The sequence below is a fragment of the Dermacentor andersoni genome, chromosome 6 (genome assembly GCF_023375885.2).
Source record: "Dermacentor andersoni chromosome 6, qqDerAnde1_hic_scaffold, whole genome shotgun sequence".
Taxonomy (NCBI): domain Eukaryota; kingdom Metazoa; phylum Arthropoda; class Arachnida; order Ixodida; family Ixodidae; genus Dermacentor; species Dermacentor andersoni.
Genome location: NC_092819.1, coordinates 56,395,881 through 56,421,238, shown reverse-complemented (window position 1 = coordinate 56,421,238; position 25,358 = coordinate 56,395,881). Strand labels below are relative to the sequence as shown.

Here is a 25,358-nt window from a genome sequence, read left to right as displayed (position 1 = left end):
CCAGTATTTAATTTAGTAAGTAGTTCTAGTTTAAATAAAGGGCGATACGAACAAGGCTTTCTTTATGAGTGCTTGGCTACAAAGAAAGAAGCCAGTCAGTAACTTCCCGTTGTCCCCGAAATAATTCTTAGGATGTGTTTCAAAGCATGTCCTTACTCCCAACTTTTGTCATGGTCTTCCCCAAGCAAAAAGCCGCCATCACAAAGATTTCTGTCTTAATGAAATGATCAAACGAAATAGCCGAGCCATAATCGTTTAAGCCTATCGAAAACGTTGACATAGCAGAGGAGATTTTGCCCTCGCTCACCACCTACAGTTTCCATATAAGATACCGTCCTCCATGCTCTGGCTTGGCTTACTCCTCGTTAAAAGGGACCGTAAGGCAGCAAGAACTAAACAGACGATGGTTATAATAATTGCGATAACATTTACGATGGCCTTTCTGCAAGAGAATTTGTCAATCCGAAGGCAGCCGCAAACACGCAAACAATTTTTAAACCAGCGGATATGCACGTGCTGCTGGCGTTACTAAGTGTAATGGTGTCAATGCGGGCTGTCGGCGAGGGACTTTACCGCGAGCACCCGTTCAGTGCTAGCAAGCGTAGTTCAATTTTTCTTTCCCTCCTATCATAGTCGTACAGTGCCGCGATTACTTGTTCAAGAGGCCCACGCGCGAAGCGCACAAGCTCTCGTCCTATCACAGTTGTGCAGAAGATATAAAGTCACCATAATTCGTGTGTCCGCAGAAGGACCGCTACCCGCTGAGCCACACGTTCGACTTCCGGAGCGGCCTGCCCATGGCCCGGTCGCTGCCGACCACGTCGCTGCAGCCGCAGCTGTTCGAGACTCGGCAGTCGAGGCCGCCGTCCGAGCTCCTCGACGGCGCTGCGCTGGGGAGCGGTCGCACTTCCGAAGGGTCCCAGAGCATCGATGACGATCCCTACAGGCACCGACGAAGGAGACCGACCACCTTCAAGAACTTCCTGCCAAATTTCGCCATCAACGACAAAAAGGTATACAGTTAGCCCAGTTCCATGTGGCACCCGCGAAGTCTAGCCTTCTCTTGAAAACAATGCCGATGGGGGTGAAGAACGTGTATTGAGACGAAAGGCGGAGATGTTGGCCGGAGGGACGAGTCTCTGGCCCGCCATTTCGCGCTGTGTTAGATGCAACTGGTGTACAAGTGCACAGAAGAGAGAATATTCTTCTTCTTCTTCTGCTTCTTCTTCTTATTATTATTATCATTAGTAGTAGTAGTAGTAGTAGTAGTGGTAGTAGTAGTAGTAGTAGTAGTAGTAGTAGTAGTAGTAGTAGTAGTAGTAGTAGTAATGTAAATATACAAACACCACAAAGAGAAAGAAAGGCAGGCTTGCAATTGTCTTCTTAAAGGGACGCCACACCTGCCTGAAGAGAAGAGGAAAATAAAGAAAGAAAAGAAGGCGATGAAAAAGGAAACAAATGGAGAGGAAGGCACACTACAACGCAATACGCAGTCACGCGCAGAGTACGATCACTACAGACGAGAGACTTGTCTCGCGGTTCGCAAGGATTCCAGCACAGCTTTCTAAGACTCGCATCAAGTTCAAGCACGACCTGTCGTAAACAAGATATAATTAGGCGCAGCGTAGAATGCAATGGGGGAATAATGCAATGAGCTAAGCACCTCCTGTCCGATGCCGCATAAATGCAGTGCTCCTAGCAAGTGCAAAAGAATATGCAAATTATGTTTACACACACACACGCACACACACGTTATACCTAGGTAAACGCCATTTGAAACTTTGGGCGCACACACACTATATACACGATATTTCCGGAGGCGACAATGGTAGTGTTGGTGCATGGTTGCGGCGGTAGTGGTAGTGCGTCAGTCGATGGTTTTATCCCTGAAGACAAACACCAGCTATTGCACGACCTCTCACGCATGGTGCTTTTTGTTTCTTAATAACGCTTGAATTCAGGACCTGTGGTGACAACTTCATCGTTCCTGAAAGAGTCGAAGGAATCGTAAGAGCTAATTACCGCTTAAGTATGCCGATGACCAGCTTGTTCGCTCGCTGTTTCCGAACGTAAGCACGTTCATGCCATGAACTGCCGACGTCATCGTCTTCGGCACAGGCATTTAATGGATTGTCACCATTACTACGATCAATAAGCACTATCTTAGTCATCTCCTTAATCATCGTCTCACCATCCTTCTTTATGTCACTCCTGCCTCTAAACGAAAGAGTTGGATCGTCACGGTTTGCACAATATTTTATATAGTCCCAACTGCGTCTCCTATTGCATTATTTAAGTTTCTTATGGCAAATAAACAAATATTTGTTACCACGCGTAGTGATCAAAAACCAAGCACAATGATGCTTAACTTTGGTGATCTGACGAGAACCGACGACGCGCGGCATGATCGATGGCCTTATACACTGAGCCCACAACTACGAGCGCCGATGCGTGTAAAACTGCCCTCCTGCGAACAGTGACCGATTCCGTGAATTAGGAGTCATGATCAGTAGTGCGAAAAGGCTGACCTCGATTCAGTGGCACGGCAACGCATTCCGTAGGGAGCATGAGAAAAACCCCGTACAGCGCAGCACAAGAAATCGCGAATCGTAATTAGGGCAAATGCGTTTTTCCCGTTCTCCCGGCCCGCGAACATATCAAAAAAAGAAGAAAGAAAGAAGAAAGTCTGTAAGCGAGCAGATGCAAGAGAGGGAAAGAGAGAGCGACAGAGAGAGAAAGATAGAAGAGTGGAAAGGCAGGGAGGTTAACTAGCAAGCCTTCGAAAAACATACACAGGTTAGCGGAGCGTGCGGAATCTTGGCTGAAGGCATCGGAGGCGGTTTTCCCCATGATGTGGCCAGCACGGAGTACATAAAAAAGAAAAATCAATATCTTGAGGTCATGGAGGAGCGAAGGTCGAGCAAATTTTGTGGCTCTCTTGTTTTCTTTCCTTCTTGCTTCGTACTGCAAGACCCTTCATAATTAGGGCGTTGGAAACTACTGTAAATATGTGCTATACCCGTTGCTTTTGTTTGTTTGTTTCGATTAAAGCAAATGGAGAGAATATGCCCAATTTAGGGTCGGCTTTTCCAAACTTGCTGATAGCAAAGCGACGTCACACACAATATGAACAAGAAACACAAGAACATCAACAACAACCCAGCGACAAAGAAGCAAGAATAGAAAGAGACAAACCGATGAACATATATTGTTTTTAATTGGTCTAATTTTACGTTATATTTAACAAATCTCTAACGCTTTCGTGTTGTCTCTACAGCACGATCCATCAAGCTGTCACATCCGTCGTCGGCAAACCTCTCAGGCTGTAGCTGCAGGGACACCCCAACCATTATTGCTAGCCACCGCCACGCAGTAAAGTTATCACGACATTAAAATGAGAAAGAACAAAAAAAGACACAAATGAAAGCACACAAAATTTCAATGACACTAGTCATCGAGACGTTGCTGTGCGATAAAAAAATTACGTCAATCAAATATCGCTATTCGCAATCACCAAACAAAGTCGCTGTCCACAAGATAATTGCTCGAGGCTTCTTTGTGGACATTCGATGGTGATGTGTGTTCTACACAAACTTCCGAGGTGCCACAAATGTACGCAGTATGAAGATTATTTTTTCCGAATGCAGCACACAAAAGCAGGGTGTGAACGCCACGTCGAAACGTAGACGATGCAAGAACGTGTCTATAGAGACCGTTCTATCTCGAGGTTTGGTGAGAAGCGTAACACGTAGTCTATGTTGCACAAAACAGGCGACTTTGTCCACTTGTCGAACCACGTGGTCGTTGTTACTTTGCGGCTCGGTCCCTGAAGCACTATGTGTATGTGTGTGTGTATATATATATACATATATATATATATATATATATATATATATATATATATATATATATATAAGAGTTTAGCGAGAAAGTCAATTGACTGCAGGTAATCAAACAAGAAATTGAACGCTTGATTATTTGTGTAGGTCCATTCGATGTGTGTGCCGGACTCTGTCCGTTTCTTCATTACTCGCTATTCCGATATGGGTTGGGATTTATTACACGCGGATCTAATGACCAGAACAAGAGGAAAGGGTCAATATTTTCTAAATTTCATAGCACAGAGAAGAATTGTCACCTTTAATGCAGCATTGAATTAATTCAATTCACCTTATTCCGACACCACAATGTTGAGGACCATGAACAAAAACCCTTTTTATGGCTTGACGTGGTCCGCGTCCCTTTTTAACAGGTAGTGGCAGAGCATAAGGTGAGGTGTTACATATTCAGTAGATTGACCGTTGTCTTAATAACGTGAGTGACGAACATAATGCACATATATAGAATGAATAGAAGTGAAACAGAATGCATGTACAGTACATATCGAATGCACATATGTAATAAGACGATTGAAACAGAAAGAAATAGCAATGGTGATTACGAATGCACATTATACATAAATGAAATCAACAAATGTGTCATGCGATACATTATACTGCAATGCACAATTCGCCAAATACACAGTAACAAAAAACACAATTGTTCCCTTTTTGCAGAAAAAAAATACAATCATAACACCGAATGTTATACAATGTAAATTTTGTTTACACAAGACGGTACTCTAAATAACAACGTCTGGTAATTGTAATTAGTTCTTGCCCGTGGCATCTCCCAGTGTTCGCAACTGCGTGTGTATAGCTGCGTATACCTCTGCGTTTCAGGTTCGCGATAGTGTTTAAAGTGTTATTACGTCTGTTAATATCCGTCTTACACCATTTAATTAGTGTTTGCTCATAAATATGAGGCTTAGGAAGTAAAGTTACTTTTTTTTACAGAGGCGGCGCATATGGGCGTCGTGAGGAACATCCAAAATACCACGGACAAATTTTTTTTTCTTTGTGTTCTACGCAATATGTTGATAGATTAAAATAGTTAATTTGACTCATAAGGAAGGAAATGTAGAGAAGCTTGAAGCTTTTACGAAGAAAAAAGTCTCAACCTCCACAAAATTCCAGTCACGCGGCATATTTTAGCAGCGATTAAAACCACACGCGTGTTTTACGACATTTGTTGTCTGAAAACAACCACCCGAAAGTTAACGTTTGGCGCAATCAGAGTAATATAATCATTAAAGTGTTAAGTCTGTAGTGACGTCACGACTTTCCGGTCTGAAGAGAACGTCTTTCGTTTTTCTTAAATTTATCCCAACTTAAATTGCAGTAGAACTAGAGAACAGTTTTACTGGTGCTTGATTCGCGATACTGATAGACTCAGCGGAACTAGGCGCATTGACCAGAATAGTTGTGTCGTACGCGTACATAATAAATTTTACATTATTGTCAATAGTCATGAAGTCATCGATATCAATACCAGGGTGCTTCCCTGAGCCACTTCCGCGTGAACTGGTCTCTGATGACCTGCTGTGCATGGTGCTGAAGATATGAATGTATTAGTTCAAGAAAGACGCCACGAAAACCATAATGTTCTAGTTTCCTGAGTAGCGTAGCATGATTTGTACAATCGAACGCCTTAGAATAATCAATACAGATACCCAAAGTGCATTATTTCTGTTCAGACGACTCTAATATATAGCGAGAGAAAGAAAGGCAAAGGAAAGACAGGGAGGTTAACCAGAGATTGTCTCCGGTTGGCTACCCTGTACCGGGGGAGGGGCAAAAGGATGCGACAGGCGAGAGACAGAAAAAGAATTAAGAAAACTATACACACACACACACAAACACACACTCATACACACATACGCACAATATAATTTCCTTTAGACTTAATAGGGCAGCTTCTGTCGACTGCCCTTTCACAAAGCCATACTGCATACTAATCACCAGTTTGTGCTTGGTTAGAAACGGTGTCATGCGTGTATGTACTAGTTTTTCTATACCTTTAAAGGGAATGTGCAACACACATATTGATCGATAGTTTGTCAACTCGTTTTTATTACCACATTTGTGCAATACTATTACCTTCGCAACCTGAGATCTTTTTCGGGAAGGAGCTGCTGGAGAATTGTAAGCTAAATATGTCTACTAATGCAGCTAAAATCAAGTCTAGGATACGCTTAATCGGCGTGATCCAAAGTACGTCGACATCACGACATTTGCTGCTCTTGATAGACATAAAAGCAGTAAGCACCTTATTTTCCGTAATCGGCCCTAAAAATGCAGAATAATTAGTGCTGCAATCAAGGTAACTCAATGAATTAAGATGATGAGTACTGTTCACTAAGCTTTTAAAATAGTTATTCAAAATATTTGATAAAATAGTTAATCCTCGTTTGATAAATCTTTATCCCCTAATGTGATTTCACTTACAATCGTGTTTCCATCTCCTTACCCAAGCAAATCATTAATACGCCTCCTGGCAACATTGAATTAATCTATCGTGTCGTTATTTCACAAATTATGCAAATAGTCTCTTCTCTGTGCGGAAAAGACTAATTACTTTGTTCCTTTCTACCTTAAGTTCATGCAATGATTCTTCTGTTGTGGTGACAATAAAATTTTTGTACTATAGGTGGTGTTTGGCACGAATTTCATTGATACAATTTTTATTTGTTCATGGTTTTTGCCTTTGCGTGTTTGCCTTTGCTTTAGCTACTTTGTATTTAAAGCATTCACCATAGGCAGCCTTAAACCTAGCGAAAAAGTACACATGAATGGTCTCTGGGTCTTCTGTGCGCCTCAGTTCTGACCAATCAGTTAGCCATATTTCTTCAAGAAAATTGTTCAGGCTGTGTATATTATCTCGCACCGTTTGTGGCAAGCGGTATCCGAGTGTTGTGAGGTCGTGAAGAGAAATATTGGACGGTGGTGATCACTTATATGAGCACTCACAATACACGATAAAATGCTAGAATGCTTGATGTTGGATATGAAGACGGCACATAATGTGGATGTAACTGTTAATACGCGAGTCAGACTCTTTATAATATTTTCGAAACCTTAGTGTCCCCAGGAGCTGCTTTGGAGTCAGAGTAGATCAGCCAATTTTCAGTGTATCTTCATCAGGGTGAAGATCGGTGAAGAACCCTGATGAAGACCGGTCCACCGATCGAAACTGTCGAAATGAAATACTTGTTCTGTTTACCTTGTAGCACTACTCAAGTTCTTTACGTTTGAAAGGTAGCCTGAAGAATCCCTCTTTGCCTACTACATATTATATATATATATATATATATATATATATATATATATATATATATATATATATATATTGTAAGCAGTATATTAACGTACTTCGTCGTTTTCATTTGTACATAGCCATCATCATCTTCCCTGTTCTTCGACTTCTTCGCGTGTGAGCTGGGGGCGTTGCCTTTTGTGGAATAAACAGCGCTGGACAACTCGATCGGTCTCGGTATTATAAAGTGGTGGAGGTACGTCAAGATCCCGACGTCCTCTCGCGTTCCCGTCCTCCCTGGAGCTCCGTTCCGGTCGCCGCCTGCACCCAGCTACCCCTACAACAATGGACACTTCCAACCCCGGCCCTTCCGGCGCCTCAAACCCTACCGCACAGACGACCCCACCTGCGGCGCCCTCTTGGACTGTGACGAGCCCTCAGCGCGATCCCCCTGTCTTTTCGGGACTCCGCGGTGATGACGTAGACGATTGGCTCGACCACTACGACCGCGTGAGTTCTTGCAACAAGTGGAACGACATCCAGAAATTGAGGCATGTCGCCTTCTACTTGACCGGTGTTGCGAAGACGTGGTATTTCAACCACGAATCCGACATCGCGGATTGGTCCACGTTTACCTCGAAGCTGCGGCAAATCTTCGCTTCCTCGTCTGGCCGTGCAGAAGTCGCCAAACAGAAGCTGGGAACGCGCCGCCAACTTCCCCAAGAGTCTTACACCTCATACATAGAGGATGTCTTGGCTCTGTGCCGCCGTGCGATTCCTAGCATGACGGAAGCCGAACGCGTTCGCCACATCTTAAAAGGCATTGGGCCTGTCGCGTTCAATGCCTTAATCGTGCAAAATCCGGCTTCTGTCCAAGACATCATTTCAACATGTCAACGCCTCGACGAGCTGCAGTCTATTCGTCTTCCACATGACAGCAGCGATCCTCAGGTTCCTCATTCTCCAGATCTACGTGCTCTTATCCGCACCATCATCCGCGAGGAGCTTCAACTACAAGACCTAAAGCGTCCCCCTGCTGCCTGCGCACCAACCCCCACCTTCGACTTGCGCGAGGTCGTAAAGCAGGAGTTGACAGCGATGACTACACCCACGACGCATCTTGCTCCGGTAGCGCGCTCCACACCTACCTACGCGGATGTTGTTTCGCTACCCACCCCTACCGTGACTTCCGTGCCTGCTGGCGTTTCCTATGACCATTTGGCTTCGATGGGAACCAGAGCACTTGCTGCGCCATCGTACCCTCAGTGGCGTCCACCTCGTCCGGTTTGTTTTTATTGTGGTATACGCGGCCATATATCTCGCTTCTGCCGCCGTCGCCAGCAGGATGAAAGACGAGGCTATGCTGAGCACGAAAGAGACCGCACTCGCCGATCAGACGACTACTATACCGGACCGCACTCGTTCCCTCAACAGCGTTCTCCGTCTCCACCAGCTGCTCCCAATCTGCCTCATAGTTCCCGTTCGGCCAGACGTCGTTCTCCATCCCCTTACCGGCGCTCTACATCACCGCTTCGTCCCACTTCCCATTTTGTCGACCAGCACTCGGAAAACTAACAGTTGCAGTTTTTGGAGGGGAAACTGCTTCTTATCGCTCTTCGAAAATTCCTCCTGTTCGCCCGGCCAACATGGTTTCTGTGACTGTCGAAGGTGTTCCCGCGTCAGCTCTCATCGATACCGGTGCCGCCGTTTCTGTTCTTCGGAGTGATCTGTGTTCCCGGCTCCGTAAAGTAAAAACGCCTTATCTTGGACCTATTTTGCGTGGTGCTAATAATGCATTCATTCACCCTGACGGACAGTGTACTGCTCGTGTTCTCATCGACGGCATACGCCACCACATCGAGTTTATCATCCTTCCAACGTGTATCCATGAACTTATACTTGGTTGGGACTTCCTACATTCTGCTTCAGCCGTCATTTCATGTAGAGAGGAAGTTGTCCACATCACGGATACAGAGCTTGAACCTGTTGCGGACTCTTCACTTTCATGCGTGAACTTGGCCATCGCTGGAGACTACGTCCTGCGTCCTGGTCACGAAGACGTTGTAGCCGTAACATCCAGTCAGATCGCCGACGGAGACGCCCTAGTCGCCCCTTCTTCCCGCTGTACTTCTCGCGGCATTCTCATTGCCACCTGTCTCGTCCGGTTTTCACGCGGCCGCGCCCTTCTGTCTGCTTGCAACACGACCCCAGATCCTGTGATGCTGCCCAAAGGGATGACTGTGGCAACCCTCGCCGACACTCAACCTATCTCTCTAGTCACGCTTTGCCCTTCTTCATCGCCAGCACCAACCTCAGGTTTGGATGATTCTTTCCCTCCTCCGGCCGTTCTTGGTTCTGACCTAACAGCCGCGCAGTCCGAAGCCTTAATGGTGGTCTTGGCAAAACACAAAGCCTGTTTCGATAGCTGTTCCCCTGTGTTGAGCCAAACTCCTGCGGCTACACACCGCATCGAAACCGATGGTTCCGCTATAATACGACGACGCCCCTATCGTGTATCGCCGTCCGAACGAAAGGTCATTGAACAACAGGTCGCTGACATGCTTGCGCGGAAGATAATACGACCTTCATCTAGCCCATGGGCGTCTCCCGTGGTCCTGGTAAAGAAAAAAGATGGCTCAGTTCGCTTTTGCGTGGATTATCGAGCGCTCAATAAGATTACACGCAAGGACGTATATCCAATACCGGGATATCCAATACCGGGATATATATATCCGGGACCCCTTCGACATTTACAATGTTAGAACTTTCGCCACAACGAAAGAGAAGATTCCAAAAAAATTACCTCACAGTTGTGTGACGTTTCAAATCTGACTTGTCCTTACGCGGTAACCTCTTCTTTTTCTTTCTGCTGCTTGCTTTCGTCGCTAGCAAAGGCTATGGTTGCTACGAGCCCACGTCGTACACCGTCGTCGCTCCATTAGCAATGCATGAAAATGATCTTCCTCCGACTTGGCCGGGAAACCACTCGCAGAAATTGCCGTTAAATAGAAAGCGGAACAAAGCGGGCACGCGAGCTCCGTGCTCCGCCGTACAGTGCTCACGCATCAGTGAGCGTGCACGCGGGACCAGTCGTGCGGAGGGGTGATCGCACCAAGCGGGCTGCGTCAGCATCGACCAGCGCTCATGTTGTATTTGTTACGTGGAAGCAATGGTTGACGACCCTTCGATCGAGCTGTTTCATACTCTGCCTCACCACTTTCCCGCTGTGCAGTGAAAGCCGCTAGCAGTGTGAGCCAGTTAGAAGTTTGATGTGCACCGGCGCCTTCTCTGGCCGCTTTGCTTTCAGTGTTTTTAGCGATCTGACAGTGAGTTGTGTCCATATCTTATGAACTGATGTATGCCGCAAACTTATACCATTGATTGAACCATGTAATAATTTGTCAGTTTCTTGCTAATTTTGGAACGCATCACCGCTGACTGCAACTCTATCTTGCATTCATGTCGTCACGGATATATATATATATATATATATATATATATATATATATATATATATATATATATATATATATATATATATATATATATATATATATATATATATATATATATATAATACACGCTCTGCGTGCGGCTACGTCATGTTCCGCAGTCTTAGGCTTTGCCTTGATTTTCTGCGAAGAAGAGACAGAAATAAACGATCTCTCTCTCTCTCTCTCTCTCTCTCTCTCTCTCTCTCTCTCTCTCTCTCTCAAAATGAAAGTCTGGTTGCGTGTCTACTTACGTTGCGCCGCTAATCCTTACCTGACCCTTCCATTACGCTGGCGTCGGGCGTGGGGGGACTAGCAGCGAACAATATAGCCTATCCTTTTCGTTTCCGTTTGTCTGACGTGACCCCTAGCGTTTGACGCACTGCACGAAATTAGCGAGACGCAATATAGCGCTTCGCTTGTGGGCTGCAAGCAGGCCCTTATGCACTTCAGAATAAAGAAACACTTACGCGAAATAAATTGGTCGCTGACCGTTTAACTACGTCAATTGGAAATCACTCCGAACCCTTCAGGCGCGGAAATTCGAAAAGACAATTTTCTCTTTACTTTCATCGTTACTGATCGATACTTTCTCGTCAAAAAGAAAGAAAGAAAGAAAGAAATAGCCACGTAGAGTTTCGAACTGCCGCTCTAAACTTATTTTGTGTTCATGCTTAATGTCACCTTAAAATGTCCAAAACCCGGCGTTTTGCTCGATCGTAGTCAAGCTACAACAATTGTTTTTAAAGTTAACTTATTGAAATGCCGTACATAATCAACTCTTCGCTGTACCATGCTATAAAGCGGTTTGTCTCGTTCTTGCTGCTGAAGTGACTATGCCTTCAATCGGGAGTTACGCTAAGCGCCAATCGGAATCAGCGCAGGAGAAGAGAGAAGTGCGACGGCAGCTTAATTTTACGCCCCCTTCTGTACGTCACAGAGTGATTGCACCACCAGCCGCGTTTCGCAGTGACTCATGCGTGATAACATAAATAATGAATAACTTGACGGCAGCTATATCGGTTTACATGGCCATCTTGAAATGTAGAAACACGAAGCTATAGACCTGTATGACGATTCTATTCAACGTTCTAATATAAACATGTACCCCGAAGCTTGCAGCAAAGGAGTTAATAATGTAATTAGTTTAATTAGTGAATGAATTGCTTTGGTTTTTCTTGCCAACTATGTCCGCCTGGGCAGATAATTTACCTGTAGTGAAGTGGTTCAATCAAATTTTGAGGGCTTTATTTCTCAAGTGCTTGAAGTAAAAAAAGAAAGCACGCACTATATGTAACTTAATTCGTCAAGGGGTTCACCCTGTTAATTCCGTTTCCTTCCGCCAAGGTTTTGCACTTCCAAGGCTATTTCCGGGAGGAAGTGGACAACTCTCCGCTGGAACAGTACCGCGTCCGGCCTGTGGACATTTTCTACTTTCTTGAAGACGACAGCATCTCGGTACGAGAACCCAAGCAGGAAAACAGTGGTCTCAGCCAGGTACACGCTTTCCACGATTGGTTGCACGCAGTGACTTACGCCACGGTGTCTAAATGACAGTGCTAATGCCCGCACTTGAATGTACCTCTGGGATCACACCTTGAGGCTACAACATGTTCTTGGACCATGCAATAATAATGCCTATTGTGCGACCCGCACTGCGAATGCACTCCATTCAATTCTGTTCAATTCAATGCGCCTTATTTATCAGGAACTTCTGGCCTTGCGAGAGAAAAAAAGAGACAGAACAAACAGAGAGAATAACGCCTTTGGGCCTTGAAGGTACAATAAATAAATAAATAAATAAATAAATAAATAAATAAATAAATAAATAAATAAATAAATAAATAAATTTTCAAAACCCATGTCCGGGTCTGTGCTCTAGGGTGGGGCTAGAGAATCCTTCCGCGTGATCGTCAGTATAAGGTGGAGGAGGGTTGCCCACAACGAGCTCCTCTTGCCCAGCTTTGCAACCCAGAACCGAAATGTAGTTATGCAAGGATGAAGTGAGCAACGTTGAGACGGGTTGGCTCTTGGCCAGTGTCAATAGGTGTAGTAGTACTGTAGTTTAGTGTCGGTAACAGAACCGCACACTTTGCAATGAAGCGTTTTTGGGGTTTGTTGTATCTTGTGGAGTGTGAAGTCATTTCGTAGAGAGTGTGTTTGTGCCTGCCTCAAGAGCATCGCTTGTTTTCTCGGAACGAGAGGTCATTTCATTTTTTTTTTTAGCTATTGAAGGTGACTGAGCAACGCGTGGCGGTGGAGCATGCAAACTGAACTGTTCAGAACTTTGCGGCATTTGCGCTGTCCAACACGAATAGCGAGCGGGATTCATGCGATAGTGAACCTTTCATAATTTCCTTTAAGTTAAGCTGGGATGTCGCCTGGCATAAAAATCAGTCGTAGTAACTGTTGTGTGAAGCTCCTGCGGGATATGGTATTCAATTTTAATCACTATAAAAACTACTGTTCAAGGAATGAGCGCATACCAACTAGCCTAAAATTGCAATCATGTGTAACCTATGAGGAGAGGATATTTTGTGCTGAATCATGCTAACTTCGCTACGGATCTCAGGCATAGCTAACGCCGTGGGGTCCTGACAATATTTGCATCTCAAACTAGCTGGCGCTCTATGTGAAGAAATTCTTTTTGTGTACAACCTCCACGACCTTTAACTGGGTTCTCCTTGTGTATATGTGACCAACTTCGGTGTGTAAACCAATCCGCTCGGTTTTCTAGTGTCTTTATAAATGCAATGTGCTCATAGATGCGCAGTGTTATACCACAGTATCGTAGTGTCTGTTTGTGAAACATACGTCGTGCTGTTTTCTTTTTCGACTTCCTGTACAAGTTATGTGTGCGTGATAAAACTTCCCTTTAACAGGCCATCGATGCACCCCGTTACAGGCAATGTCGACTAGCACGTTCTAGATAAATATTGTATTGATGTTAGTGCGATAGCAATTCTACTGACGCTTGAGGCTCAGAAACACCGTCGCCACGACCGTTGTCGTGCTTCCCCACTCGACGACGCGTGAGCGTCTCGCGCGCGGCCGATTAGAAGCATCGTGTTTCCTACAATAATTATTAGAGGGAACTCTGGCGCTGCAATCGCTCAGCCACCATGCGAATGAAGGGTAGAACAAGGATTTGTCTGATCTTCGTGCTTTCAGACGTTCTTGTGACTTTGTTTGTTACGCTTTATCTGCCTTCGTTGTCCTAAATTTCGGAACAATCTGTACTTTTTTTAAGTGCAGAAGACTCGGCGGACACGCTACAATCGCTAGTAAATACAGCGGTTCAGCCTGTAGAGGTGGCTAGATCGAAAGGCGCCAGGCATCTCAACGCGCTCTCTTGACGGCGAGAAATTTGTGAGGGCGTTCGGCGCAGCTTGCCGATGTATGCGTCTGTGGCGTAATAGTTTCAATATAGGGCTTTCTTGCTAGATGTCATGTGTTCAAATACTGCCATGGGAGAATTCTAACTTCGTTTATTTTAATATTTACTGCACAGTTACTTTGTTGAAGATGACGAGTTCGTTACAAAGTCACGACGCTGTTTGAAGCAAGGAGAAAGAAGTTTAGGGAAATCCATGTATACTATACCCATCATTCCGATGCTGGCTGAACCGCCCCGCTTGCAGCTCCTGTAGACACTAGCGTCATAGTTCCCTATAGCGATAATTGATGCTGAAGCATTATACGTCCCATGAGGCAGAAAATCCGGCGTGATCAGGCGTTGGTACCAAAGGTCATCATCATGAAAGACGTCACCAGCGTCTTGCAGGACGTCAGTAGTAATACCGAAGATAGCAAATTGTATAACAACGTTAGTTAGTTGTAATTATGGATAACTAATGTTATAAGCTGACATAAGGGACAGTGAATTAAGGTACTTAGTAAAGTGAATTGAGCGATGTGAATTAGGTCCGCCTCCATTCCACCCTGTGAAAGTGGATGTACAGCTTCTGTATGTCCACTTTCACAGGGTGGAATGGAGGCGGATTTTTCTTTTTCTTTTTTTAAGCAATGGTCACTCTTCAGAAACTTCCCGCTACTTGAAGCCCGGCGTCAAGATAAAACAGCCGAGAGGCTACGCGTTCGCTCACACATACGTTCACGTTGGCGTTCCCGCCCTCCCAGGGTTGCGTGTTGCGGAGGCATCGCATTCGCAAGTCGGACGGCCGCTGCTTCCACTGGAGCGACCTGAACGTGGGCAACGCCATCTCTCTCTACGGCATCACCTACAAGATCGTCAACTGCGACAAGTTCACCAGGGTGAGCCCTGCAGTGTAGCGGCAGTCGCGTATGTGACACGAAGAATGCTGGCATCGCCAGTACAACCTCGTCGGCCCACAGAACAGAACCGCACAGCAAGTACGCGCTTGGTTCCGTGTAATATTATCTGGTTAGGGGCTCTGAGCAAGGATGGCAGACTTCACCCCAGCTGTGCAAAGCGATTTCGCCATGTATTCCAGTGATCCAGCGGCGAACAAGGTGATCGTGCGGAGGCCGAAACGTCAATTTCGCAAGCAGCATTCCGGGCAAGTTGGTAATCCATTGCTTAAATGATATTTCGCGACAAAAAAACGACACGGACGTGAGAGAAGACGACACACCAAGCGCTTGGTGTGTCGTCTTCTCTCACGTCCGTGTCGTTTTCTTGTCGCGCAATATCATTCAAGTCAATTTCGTCGTTTCTAGGTCAGCGACAAGACCAATAAATGCTGTGATATTGTTCTATACCAGGCCAGACGACTCTCAGTCACGCCCTCGACTGCATCGAAATTTGAATTGCCCCAAGCTACAGAGAGGACCTGAGGTGAACGAACTAATTACAAACTAATTACAAACTGCAAATTAGCGGCCGCCAGCAGGATGACAGTGATACTGAAGATATTGTGTCCCCTGAATTTGTGTGTGAATTTTTTTTTATTTGTGGGCATCTTCATCTCGGAGCGCATGGCGGCTTCGTATGCCTGTTCAGTAGTCAGAGTAGCGTGTGGCGCAAATTGTGCCCACCTCTTGCGTCTGTATACGCTTCAGTATGCCTCGGACTGTATCCGGTCCTCTCTTACTCTCTCACAGCACCCTTGATTTTTCGAACTTGCGGCGCTTCTTCTTACATACCTTATAATAATTTTATTCATTTCATTAGATTTAAAATTAGCAGCCGAATTAATTATGAGGTGACGAAACATCTTTCCTTTAATTTTGTTCCAAGAAACAAAAAAATGAAGTTGCACTAAACAACTTCACAATAAATCACTTTCAGGCATAATCCATTTCTGCTGCGATATTGAAGATGTTTAGTCTGTTTATTTGTTTGTTTGATTGATTCTTTGTTTCTTTTTTTCCTTCCTTCTTTCTTTCTTACTTTGTTTCTTTCACTACCGCTATTGCGGAAGGCGGCGATCGCCGATTTGCCTCCGCGACCTCACAGGGGTCAAAAATCGCGGGTTCACACGTTGCCGCGCGAACGGGGAAAATCGCGCGTAATTTGTACACGCGCGACTCGACGATGATGCAAGGCGTACGCTCGTCCGCAGGACTACCTCCGTCAGCAGGGCGTCGAGGTTCGGCCGCCCGAGCCGCTGCCCGAGGACCCGTACACGGCCAGCCGGCGCATCCTGTCGCAGCAGCAGCGCAAGCTGCACACCACCAAGAGCCAGCGGGACAAGCTGTGGCGCTTCCTGCGCTACGACCGCCACGTCCTGCGCTTCTTCTGCGTCGAGGACGGCAAAGGGGTCGTCGACCCGAGGCACCGAAAGAAGCTCGTGCTGCAGGTGCGTAGTGCATGTACTGTGTGCATGCGCAGAAGAACGTTCTGCGTGTATTTCAAGAGGTCGCATTTTTCGCGACCACAGTGCGAAACAGCGAAGCGATTGCTGGCGGCGTATTGATAGATTGAATCTCTTTATCGACTGTGAGGGTGGCTCGACGGCATAGTGATCTGAAAGGTAGGGGTGGTCGGGGGAGAAAAAGGACCACACGGCCGACGCCACGTGGTGCGTCTATTGTGCGCGGTAATTCTTGGTGCGGTTGGAGTAAACATTCTAAGGTGCGCAAGCGTAATTTCCTTTCAGGAAGAAGCAGAAATCTTTTTTTGTTCCATGATGCCTCTAGTCCGAATCGTCTTCGTTTGCTACGGTGGCGGATAAGCGAAGAGACAGCGACGCTTTCTTCCTCCTGTCTATCATTCCTTTCACTTTTTGTACACTATCTTCGTTCATATTATTTCACCTTGACGCTGATTTGCGGTGAACTACAGGAGGCGACGTCAACCAATTGCTTTAAAGGGCGCTCGAGAGGCCACGCACAGTATCGTCCATGGGCAGTACTCTGCTGCGGTGTTGGTGGTGTAGCTGAGAGGTTGAAGCTTCTGCTGGTAATCTGTGATCCCGGAGTATACACAAATCTTCGCGAGGCACTGCGACTTCGTTTTCTTTTTTGGTCATAAAATTCTGGCAAGACACTCTGGGATCCAAACGGCGGACACCGACGGCACTTTCGGACGTCCAGACGACTAGCTGTGAAGCTGCGGTCTATCCCGTGTAGCAGTGGGAATGGAGTCAGTACTGGCAGAATGTCGTACCAACGCGGCCTATCGGAAGGTCCAATGTGACCAACGCTTGGCCTACACTTCTCGCAGTGCTTCCCGTGCTGCTAAGCGTAGACCAGGGCTCTCAAGCCAATTATTATAGGTCATAGAAGCTCGCTACTGGAATTACTAGAGGGATATCTGGCATGTCTACGGGGGCTGTTAGCACGGTCGTTCTGCAAGCACGGGAATGATGAGTGCAGTGTACACGGACTTGCCTAGACTTTGTCCTTTTGGCTTCGCGCAGCCTTGCGACTTTGCGTATTGCTTTGCTTTACAAGCACCTTTCCCTTTGAGAGCCGAGTACAGGGTAGCCAACCGGCGATATCCTCTGTTTAGCACCCCCAGCTGTCTGTCTAAATTTACTCTCATACTTTCTCTCTCTGTCTCTTTGCAACATTTATTTTGATTTGCCGTTCATCATTACATCGCATGTAGTCGCACGATTAAATGCCTGAATGTCTAACGAGACCAAATGTCCAACGGGTCACGTGACCGGCAAGATGAAATGCCCTACGAGACGAAATGGCCCGTCAAGACGCGTAATGTCCAACGATCTCGAATATCCAACGAGTCTGAATGTCAACCTTATTGGTCATTCCGTTTTGGACACTCTGTCTCGTTGGACGTACTGTCTCGTCGGACCTTCCGCCTCGATGGACATTCAGGGGCGTTGGACATTTCAGGCGCATTCGACATTCCATCTCGTTCGAGATTTATGCTCCTTGGACATTCAGGCCGTAAGCGGTCGCCGCGCCGCCGTTATCTCGGGGATCAATCACTCGGCGACACGTGATAAAAATGAAAGGAACCATAGGAAAGAGAGAGAAGTAAAGAAAGATTGGGGGATTGGCCACACGCACGGCTGGTTTGCTACCCTGAGCTGGAGAAAATAATTCTTGCAAAATAGGGCCCCAGCCGACTTTCAATAGAGCTCACTAAAGGCGCGTCCTACACTCTCAGGGTTCTGGAGTCAGTTGCTAAGCTTGAGGCATAGCACATGGCTCCTCCCGAGAACACTAGGGGATTTAGGGGAGATGCAGAGTATTGATGACGACATGCGGACAATTCTTAGGGGGAGAAGGTGAAGATACACACAGATTTCTACAAAAACATTTCTTTCTCGCTGTTTTTTTTTTTTCGTTCGTTTCTATGTACAGTACTTCTTGGTGGACGACACCCTAGACCTGAAAGAGATGCACCGGCCTCTGGAACAACGGGAGCTGGCGCCGATTCTGCTGGGACGCCAGAGGATTCCCAAAGCGCAGGAAAGCAGGGGTAAGCGTATAGCACGCAGTGGAATAGTTAACACGCTCAACAAAGGACACCTTGTCTAATCGTTAGCTTGTTACGCACGTGAATTACTTTAAGTTTTGGAACATTTTCATGCGTGAATAAATTCAAGTTTCAGAAACGGGAGTTCTAATCATTCAGTGCACTCCGAAGACATCCGTCTTTGTTTGCACAGCGTGCGTGCCTTGTGCGGGCGCGTACATGAGAGAGAGAGAGAGAGAGAGAAGAGAGAGAGAGAGAGACCTGACTATATTGTCATTATGCTCATGTACACGCTAGCGCCCCATTACCGCAACTGTATTGCTCTTTCAGTGTGGTTTCATGTTTTGTTTCATCATCCAGCAATTTATTTCATAGGAAAGTCCTCAAATAACTAAAATGAAGCACTCGAGAAGTCTTTATGCGCGTTCGCATGCCATCTTTAGAAGAATAAAAATCGCTTGGTTTTCAGGTCTCATAAAAATGCGACAACTACGTTTAAATGTTGTTGCTCGTCTTACCCGATTTCTTGATCTCTAATATCGCTCCAATGTGTCGCTCCAATGTGTTATCTACCTGATTAACTATAGAACGGAGCGGGGGTGCATATTCAGATTAGTTTCACTGCACACACTAGGCAACTATACTGGCACATACAGGCTGTGCCATGTAAACGCAGATCCAGTGCAACTGCTACGGGATTGCCCAATATGTTCAGAATCTCGGAGCCCAGCCCTCGTCAGACTCGAACGACCGAGGCACCAGGTCAAACTCTATGCTTGTCCAATACGGCTCCACTACCAGAAGTGCTCTCGAGTAGCAAAGAGCTTTCAAGGAACTCTGGCAGTCGCTCATCAACTCCCTAGCTCCGAGACCCTGCAGCACCCTCGGTCCACGCACGGCTTCAGGGTTACGAATACATGTCCAAGCCCACAGACACCATTAAAGTCTCTCGTAACACAACCACTGAAGGGCCGTGGGCAGTGGAGGAAGATCACTGTTACCCGCCTTCCCTCCCTCCCTTCCTCGCTCCCTCCACACACACACACACACACACACACACACACACACACACACACACACACACACACACACACACACACACACACACACACACACACACACACACACACACACACACACACACACACACACACACACACACACACACACACACACACACACACACACACACACACACACACACACACACACACACACACACACACGCGCGCACGCACGCACGCACGCACGCACGCACGCACGCACACTTTCCCTTTCCCAGCCTTTACAGTCACTAGAACAACGTGTATGAGTAAAAATGATAATAAAGCGTGTCCTAAATCAATCCGCATTGCAGGCTTGTTCCACAAGTACGAAACGGAACGCGACGGAGACGAGTACATAGGTCCTGGGGACCTGCAGCCGGGGAGACGGCTGAACATCTACGGGCGCAGCTTTCTCATCTACGACTGCGACGACTTCACCAAGAACTTCTATCGCGAGCACTTCGGAGTGGAAAACTTTGACGTCATAGACGTTGACGTCAAGGAAGAAGAGAGGCCACAGCAGGTAAGAAGCAGCGCTTCTGACGGTCGCTTCGGACATGACTTTGACACTATAGCCTTATTCTCCGAAATTTCCCGAGATTATGGAGGTGTCTGTGCACTACCTACGCCGGGAGCAGCAGTTTCATGGACGCTATACATGTGCGTATATCATATTCTTAGCTTCAGAAAGGCGATCGATCGAGCTTAGGCGCATGAATTTAGTGATGGTTTAGCATAGTAGAGAGCATTTCTTATGACACTGTCTATAGATTAGCACTGGTAGAGTTCGTCAAATTAATGCTGTTCGAATGGTAAAGGCACCGAAACAGTGTCTAACGACAATGCAGTACCACATAAACCGCAACTGTCGATAAACTGTCGTTTCTTTTACAGCTGTATTTGCAAAACCAATGTACAGAGGCATGCAAGGTGTGACAGTTAAGAATGTTACATGTACAGTATATAGCGAATCAGCTGCCAACTAGGAGATTGCATTTTGGTCAGTGAATAAAAAGGAAAACGGTACACGGGCCTTTCGACCTTTCGATCGATCGATCAATCGACCGATTGATTGATTGATTGATTGATTGATTGATTGATTGATTGATTGATTGATTGATTGATTGATTGATTGATTGATTGATTGATTGATTGATTGATTGATTGATTGATTGATTGATTGATTTACTGAGTGACTTGGCCACTTTTAACTCTAGCCTTCCCACAATACCTTTCAGTCATATGAGCATGTGCAAAAGTATTATGGGATACGGAAAATATTAAAGACTTATACCGCTCTTGTCCGATGGCTTCTCATAATTCCTACAGCAGATCAGGAGATGTTGTTGGACTACTTCGTGCTTACTATATAGTTGGTTGGCCATTGGTTGATGCTTACATAATTCATAGATGCGATTCAACCTATGTGAAAGTCCCAAACAAAATATGGGAAAAAACTAACGTGTTGATAGCACTTCTAAACTTCACATACAGACAGAGGCAACATAAGTACACAAAAATAAATGTTCCTGAGCCGTTCACAGAATTACAGCCTTCATGCGGCAGTACACACGATTGTCCCTCGCCGGCGGCAAACACAGAACTCGCGAACACGCACACAAGAGTCGCGGGAGCACGTACCAAAAGTTACTACGGACACACGAGTATGTGCAAATGTTGTGCATTTCCCACCATCTGATTACACTGCTGCGCTTATACAGGGTGTCCCGCCTGTCGCGCACCAAGATAAAAAAAATACGCAAATGCCACGTAGCTGGACAGAACCAAGGTAATGGTGTTTGCCGACACGGGTTTTTTCTTTTTCTTTTGCATTACGCCTAACTACATAATTAGTCTTAATTCATTAATCAACTTCTCAAATATTATTAGACGGAAAGCGTCAATGAGAAAATTGTAGAGCGACATGAAAAGCTCCCGATACAGCTTTCTGTCGCTCAATACGTGCTATACATAACGGTGTCTTTATCTGAGCGTGAAAGAAGCCCGCTTATACACGCGAAATTGCCACGCGACTGGCCGCTCGAGGCACTTTGCGTGTATTCGCGGGCTTCTTTCATGCTCAGAAAAAAAAAACAACTTTATGTATAGCACGTATTGAGCAACAGAAAGCTGTTTCGAGAGTCACTAAAATTGTCCCTATGACTGTCGAGGGAAGCTTATATATATAGTGCAGGCGTTTTTGGAACAGTATCATATGGGCTAAATGGCGCAACGTATGTATACTCAAACGTTTCACGTTCATTTAGTGCACAGGCAAGTGAGAAATAAACAGTGAATGGACAAGTGGGGTGCAGAGGACAGTTACGTTACTGGTGTAAGTAAATAAAACAAATCCTGATGAAAGATGATATCCTGCATTTATCTTTTGAGATAACAAATCCACCGCGGTTGAGAAGAACACTTCGGATCACTTGATTTTCCTAGAACAGGGACGTACTCGGTCCACATGATCCCTGCAAGTTTTCTGGTTTTCAGCGCATCATCAAAGAACTAAATTATACGGCACGATCTTGCTCGTGTTAACGCTGCAATTACAATTACGTGAAATTTACAGAAGTCAAACACTACTTTGCCGCCCCTGGATTCACCTTAATTTGTCCGAAAAGATTCTAGTGAACGAGCCGAGTTGCATAGGTACCTACGCATTTCTACAGTTGAGTTGTCTTTATTAATCATCCGCTGCGTTTTGAACCTCACCATGAGTATACTGCCAAAAAAAAGTTTTGGTAGCTTAATTTACTCCTACGGCGGCGAACGTCCTCCAATCGAATTCACTTAGGGAAACAGTGGCACCCGCCGTGACGAGAAAGACTGGTCATTCGACAGGTCTTGCTCCCGCTTCTCTCTCTCTCTCTCTCTCTCTCCAAAATTAAAAGCGAACACAGCTGAAAGGTCGCCACTTCGACGCGATTACTTAAATCAAGCAGGCTCGAATCGCAGGAGGTGCTCGATTCGGTCTGGGAAGGACACTTAATTCCGGGACACATTCTGCGGAGTCGATACGTTAACAAACTGCTTCTTTTCTAAAACAGGGCCAATTTCGAAACTTCCTGATACCGTCTCGGATTTGAGCATATACCTCCCCGTGACTGGCCGCTATTTTACGCGCAGCCCGTTCCCCCGCACAACGGCTTCGGCTCCCCCGAGGACACCTTGCAGTCGGTGCTAAGGATAACTCCCCGGAGGGCGCGAAGAGACAGCCGCCTGATCCTGGAGAAGGAGGGCATCGTCCTGCGGTTCCAGGCGACTCTCGTGAGTGTTTCTTTCGTCGCGGCTATAGTCGCGCTGCTTAAGAGGGTAAAAAAAAGAACAGATTAGTATACTAACCTAGAACGAACGTATGGATACACTGATATTTCGAGAGCGCGAGGGGGGGAGGCTATTCTGTAAGTGTCTACCAAGTGGACTTGTCCATTTAGTCTGCTGCTGAAACGCTGATTGGCAGAGGGCGCCTGGCTCCTGTTGACGGGCACTCCAGCCCCAGCCTATCAGAACTTCAACAGCAGACGAAATGGACAGAACTTCAACAGCAGACGAAATGGACATGTCCACTAGGTGCATACTTACAGAATACCTTCCCTGGTCTGAAAGAGATTACTGTATGGGGTCAAGCTATTTCCGGTTCCCTTTAAAGAATTGCACATTAAACAATGGCTAACATATGACATCCCGAAACATAGCTACAAGAAGACAGACGAACTGAAGCGCGAACTCACATTTAACCGGTTTGTTTTTTGGTTCGCGGAAAAAGAAAAGAACTCATTGATTTGTCTTAAGCAGCACGTCTAGTTGTGTTGTTTCACAAACAACCCCCCGTCACAGCATTACTAGCGTTTATTGCGTGCAAGACCTCCCCCTGCCCCTCTGCCCCCCTCCCCCCTCTAAATACCATTACGTTTGCGTCCTCGCATAGCTGGCCACCCCAAATGCGGCGGGAATATAAATCAATACAGACAGTGAAACGTTAAATATACCTTTCTTACAGCGTGGCACGTATGTAGATTCGCGCACTCCGCATGCATATTTCACGAGAAAAAAATGCCGCACGAGCAGCAGACGTGCACTCCAGATCAACAATGGATGTTGCCTGACATTGTTTTAGGCATTAGTAATTGCAGGAAAAATTCCTTGCCGTTAACAAAAAAAAAGGAGGGGGGGGGGGGGGGCAGGGGATCCTTTTCATAAAATGCATGATTTGCGTTTTCCTTTTGTTGATTTCGACAAAGGCGCCCGAACGCAGTCAGAAGGGGTTGCTTAGAAAGAAGCGGTCTACGTGCAGTGACCGAATGCGCCACGTGAAACGCGATTCGGCAATCATTAAAACAGACGTGCTGACATCTGTGAGACTGCTTCGCTTAATGCATGAGGAGAGCTCAGAAATTTGCATAATTGCTGCATGTTTCTGCTGCATTCATGCTGCATGCATTCTGCTACATGAAAGCAGTGGAAACACCCGTCTTTATTCGAAATTACCGCACTTCTTTTATACGAACTTCGTTGCTCTATTATTACACTGAATTAAAGATAAAACAGTGCTTGTCTCACTATTTTTCGCTTTCCGCATTCAGGCATGCAAACGGATAGAGCTCGCCTTACTTTGCCACAATTACATCTATTGTTGCTTATCGCACAACACAGATGAAACGTCCTGGATGTGCGCACGTTCGAAACACTCAAATAACGAATCAGGTGTTGCGCTATTCTACTCGGTCTTCGAATCTCTTATTCGTAAACACGAATATCTTATCGAATTGTTTTGAAAGTTTTCAGATCACCCAATTCGCTCCATCAAGCATAGCAAAAGCGATATAAATTTCATACAGTGGCGGCCATAGCAGACATAAAACACGAGACGTTCCACGTAGTGGAGCACGGTGTGTCGATCAGGAAGGTAGAATTTTCCCGGTTAGTCCGTTACCATGCGCACTCACCAATGAAACAGAGTTTGTCCGGCAGGGAGGTGCCCCCGTTCCAGGGCCCCACTGGCCCGGGCCATCCGCTCAGTTCGTTGGATCAGGAATAGCTGATCTTCCAGGGCCGGGCTAGCTACAGCAGCGCCTCCCATTCTTTCCACGTGCCGTTTATTTCGCGTTCTTCACGCGTATCTTTCTTTTTCTTTCTTTCTGTCCGCACTGTGCGTGTTTGTTTACAAACATTAAAGCCTGCCTGCGCGCCATGCACTGGTACAGCACGAGCTTAGCCGCAGCTGTCTGACCGTCGTCGCACGCAGGACAGCACGCTTCCCCTGGACAGGGAACGCAGCTTCGTGATCTGCTTCTACCCCTCGGACGACACGGTGTCCATCCTGGAGAGGCCGCTGCCCAACTCCGGCGTTCCGGCCGGAAAGTTCCTGCGTCGCATGAGGCTCCGGAAACCGGCTCCACTCGACGGGCTCCCGCCGCATCCGCCAGCGGCCGAGCCGCGCTACTACGAGATCTCGGACTTCCGAGTGGGCAACGTGATCGAGGCCGTCGGCAGACGCTTCATCATCGTCCGCGCCGACCAGTTCGCGGCCAACTACATCAAGCGCCACCATATGGAAACGTTCGCGAACGGTGGGTGTAAAGCCTCGCATCTCTCTTACACTTGCGTTTGCATCTCTCTTAGAAAAATTTTAAAGCGAAAGCTTTACTGGCCGCGAACTCGCGATTTCGCCGTGGCGGTGCTCCGAGGAGGCACATGACGTCCCACCGCGTTCCTCGTCGTTGCGCTCGCCTTCGCTCGCTTCGCCAGCTGCGTCGCATGCCTGATAACATGTCGGAAAATTGAAAAGGAGAGCTTGCGTGCGCCGCA

At 46.4% G+C, this 25,358-nt stretch overlaps 1 protein-coding gene across 2 annotated transcripts in view; it reads left to right on the top strand.

Moving 5' to 3' along the window:
• LOC126523045 (EF-hand domain-containing protein 1-like) overlaps positions 1–25,358 on the top strand; it is a 43,904-nt gene that overhangs the window by 15,434 nt on the left and 3,112 nt on the right. For both annotated transcript variants that reach the window (XM_050171873.2, XM_055066574.1), the window contains exons 2-9: positions 747–1,013; positions 11,973–12,122; positions 14,766–14,900; positions 16,172–16,408; positions 18,384–18,501; positions 19,856–20,067; positions 22,677–22,817; positions 24,796–25,120. In XM_050171873.2, the coding sequence (XP_050027830.1) occupies positions 747–1,013; positions 11,973–12,122; positions 14,766–14,900; positions 16,172–16,408; positions 18,384–18,501; positions 19,856–20,067; positions 22,677–22,817; positions 24,796–25,120 (1,585 nt within the window). The remainder of the gene's footprint in view (positions 1–746; positions 1,014–11,972; positions 12,123–14,765; positions 14,901–16,171; positions 16,409–18,383; positions 18,502–19,855; positions 20,068–22,676; positions 22,818–24,795; positions 25,121–25,358) is intronic.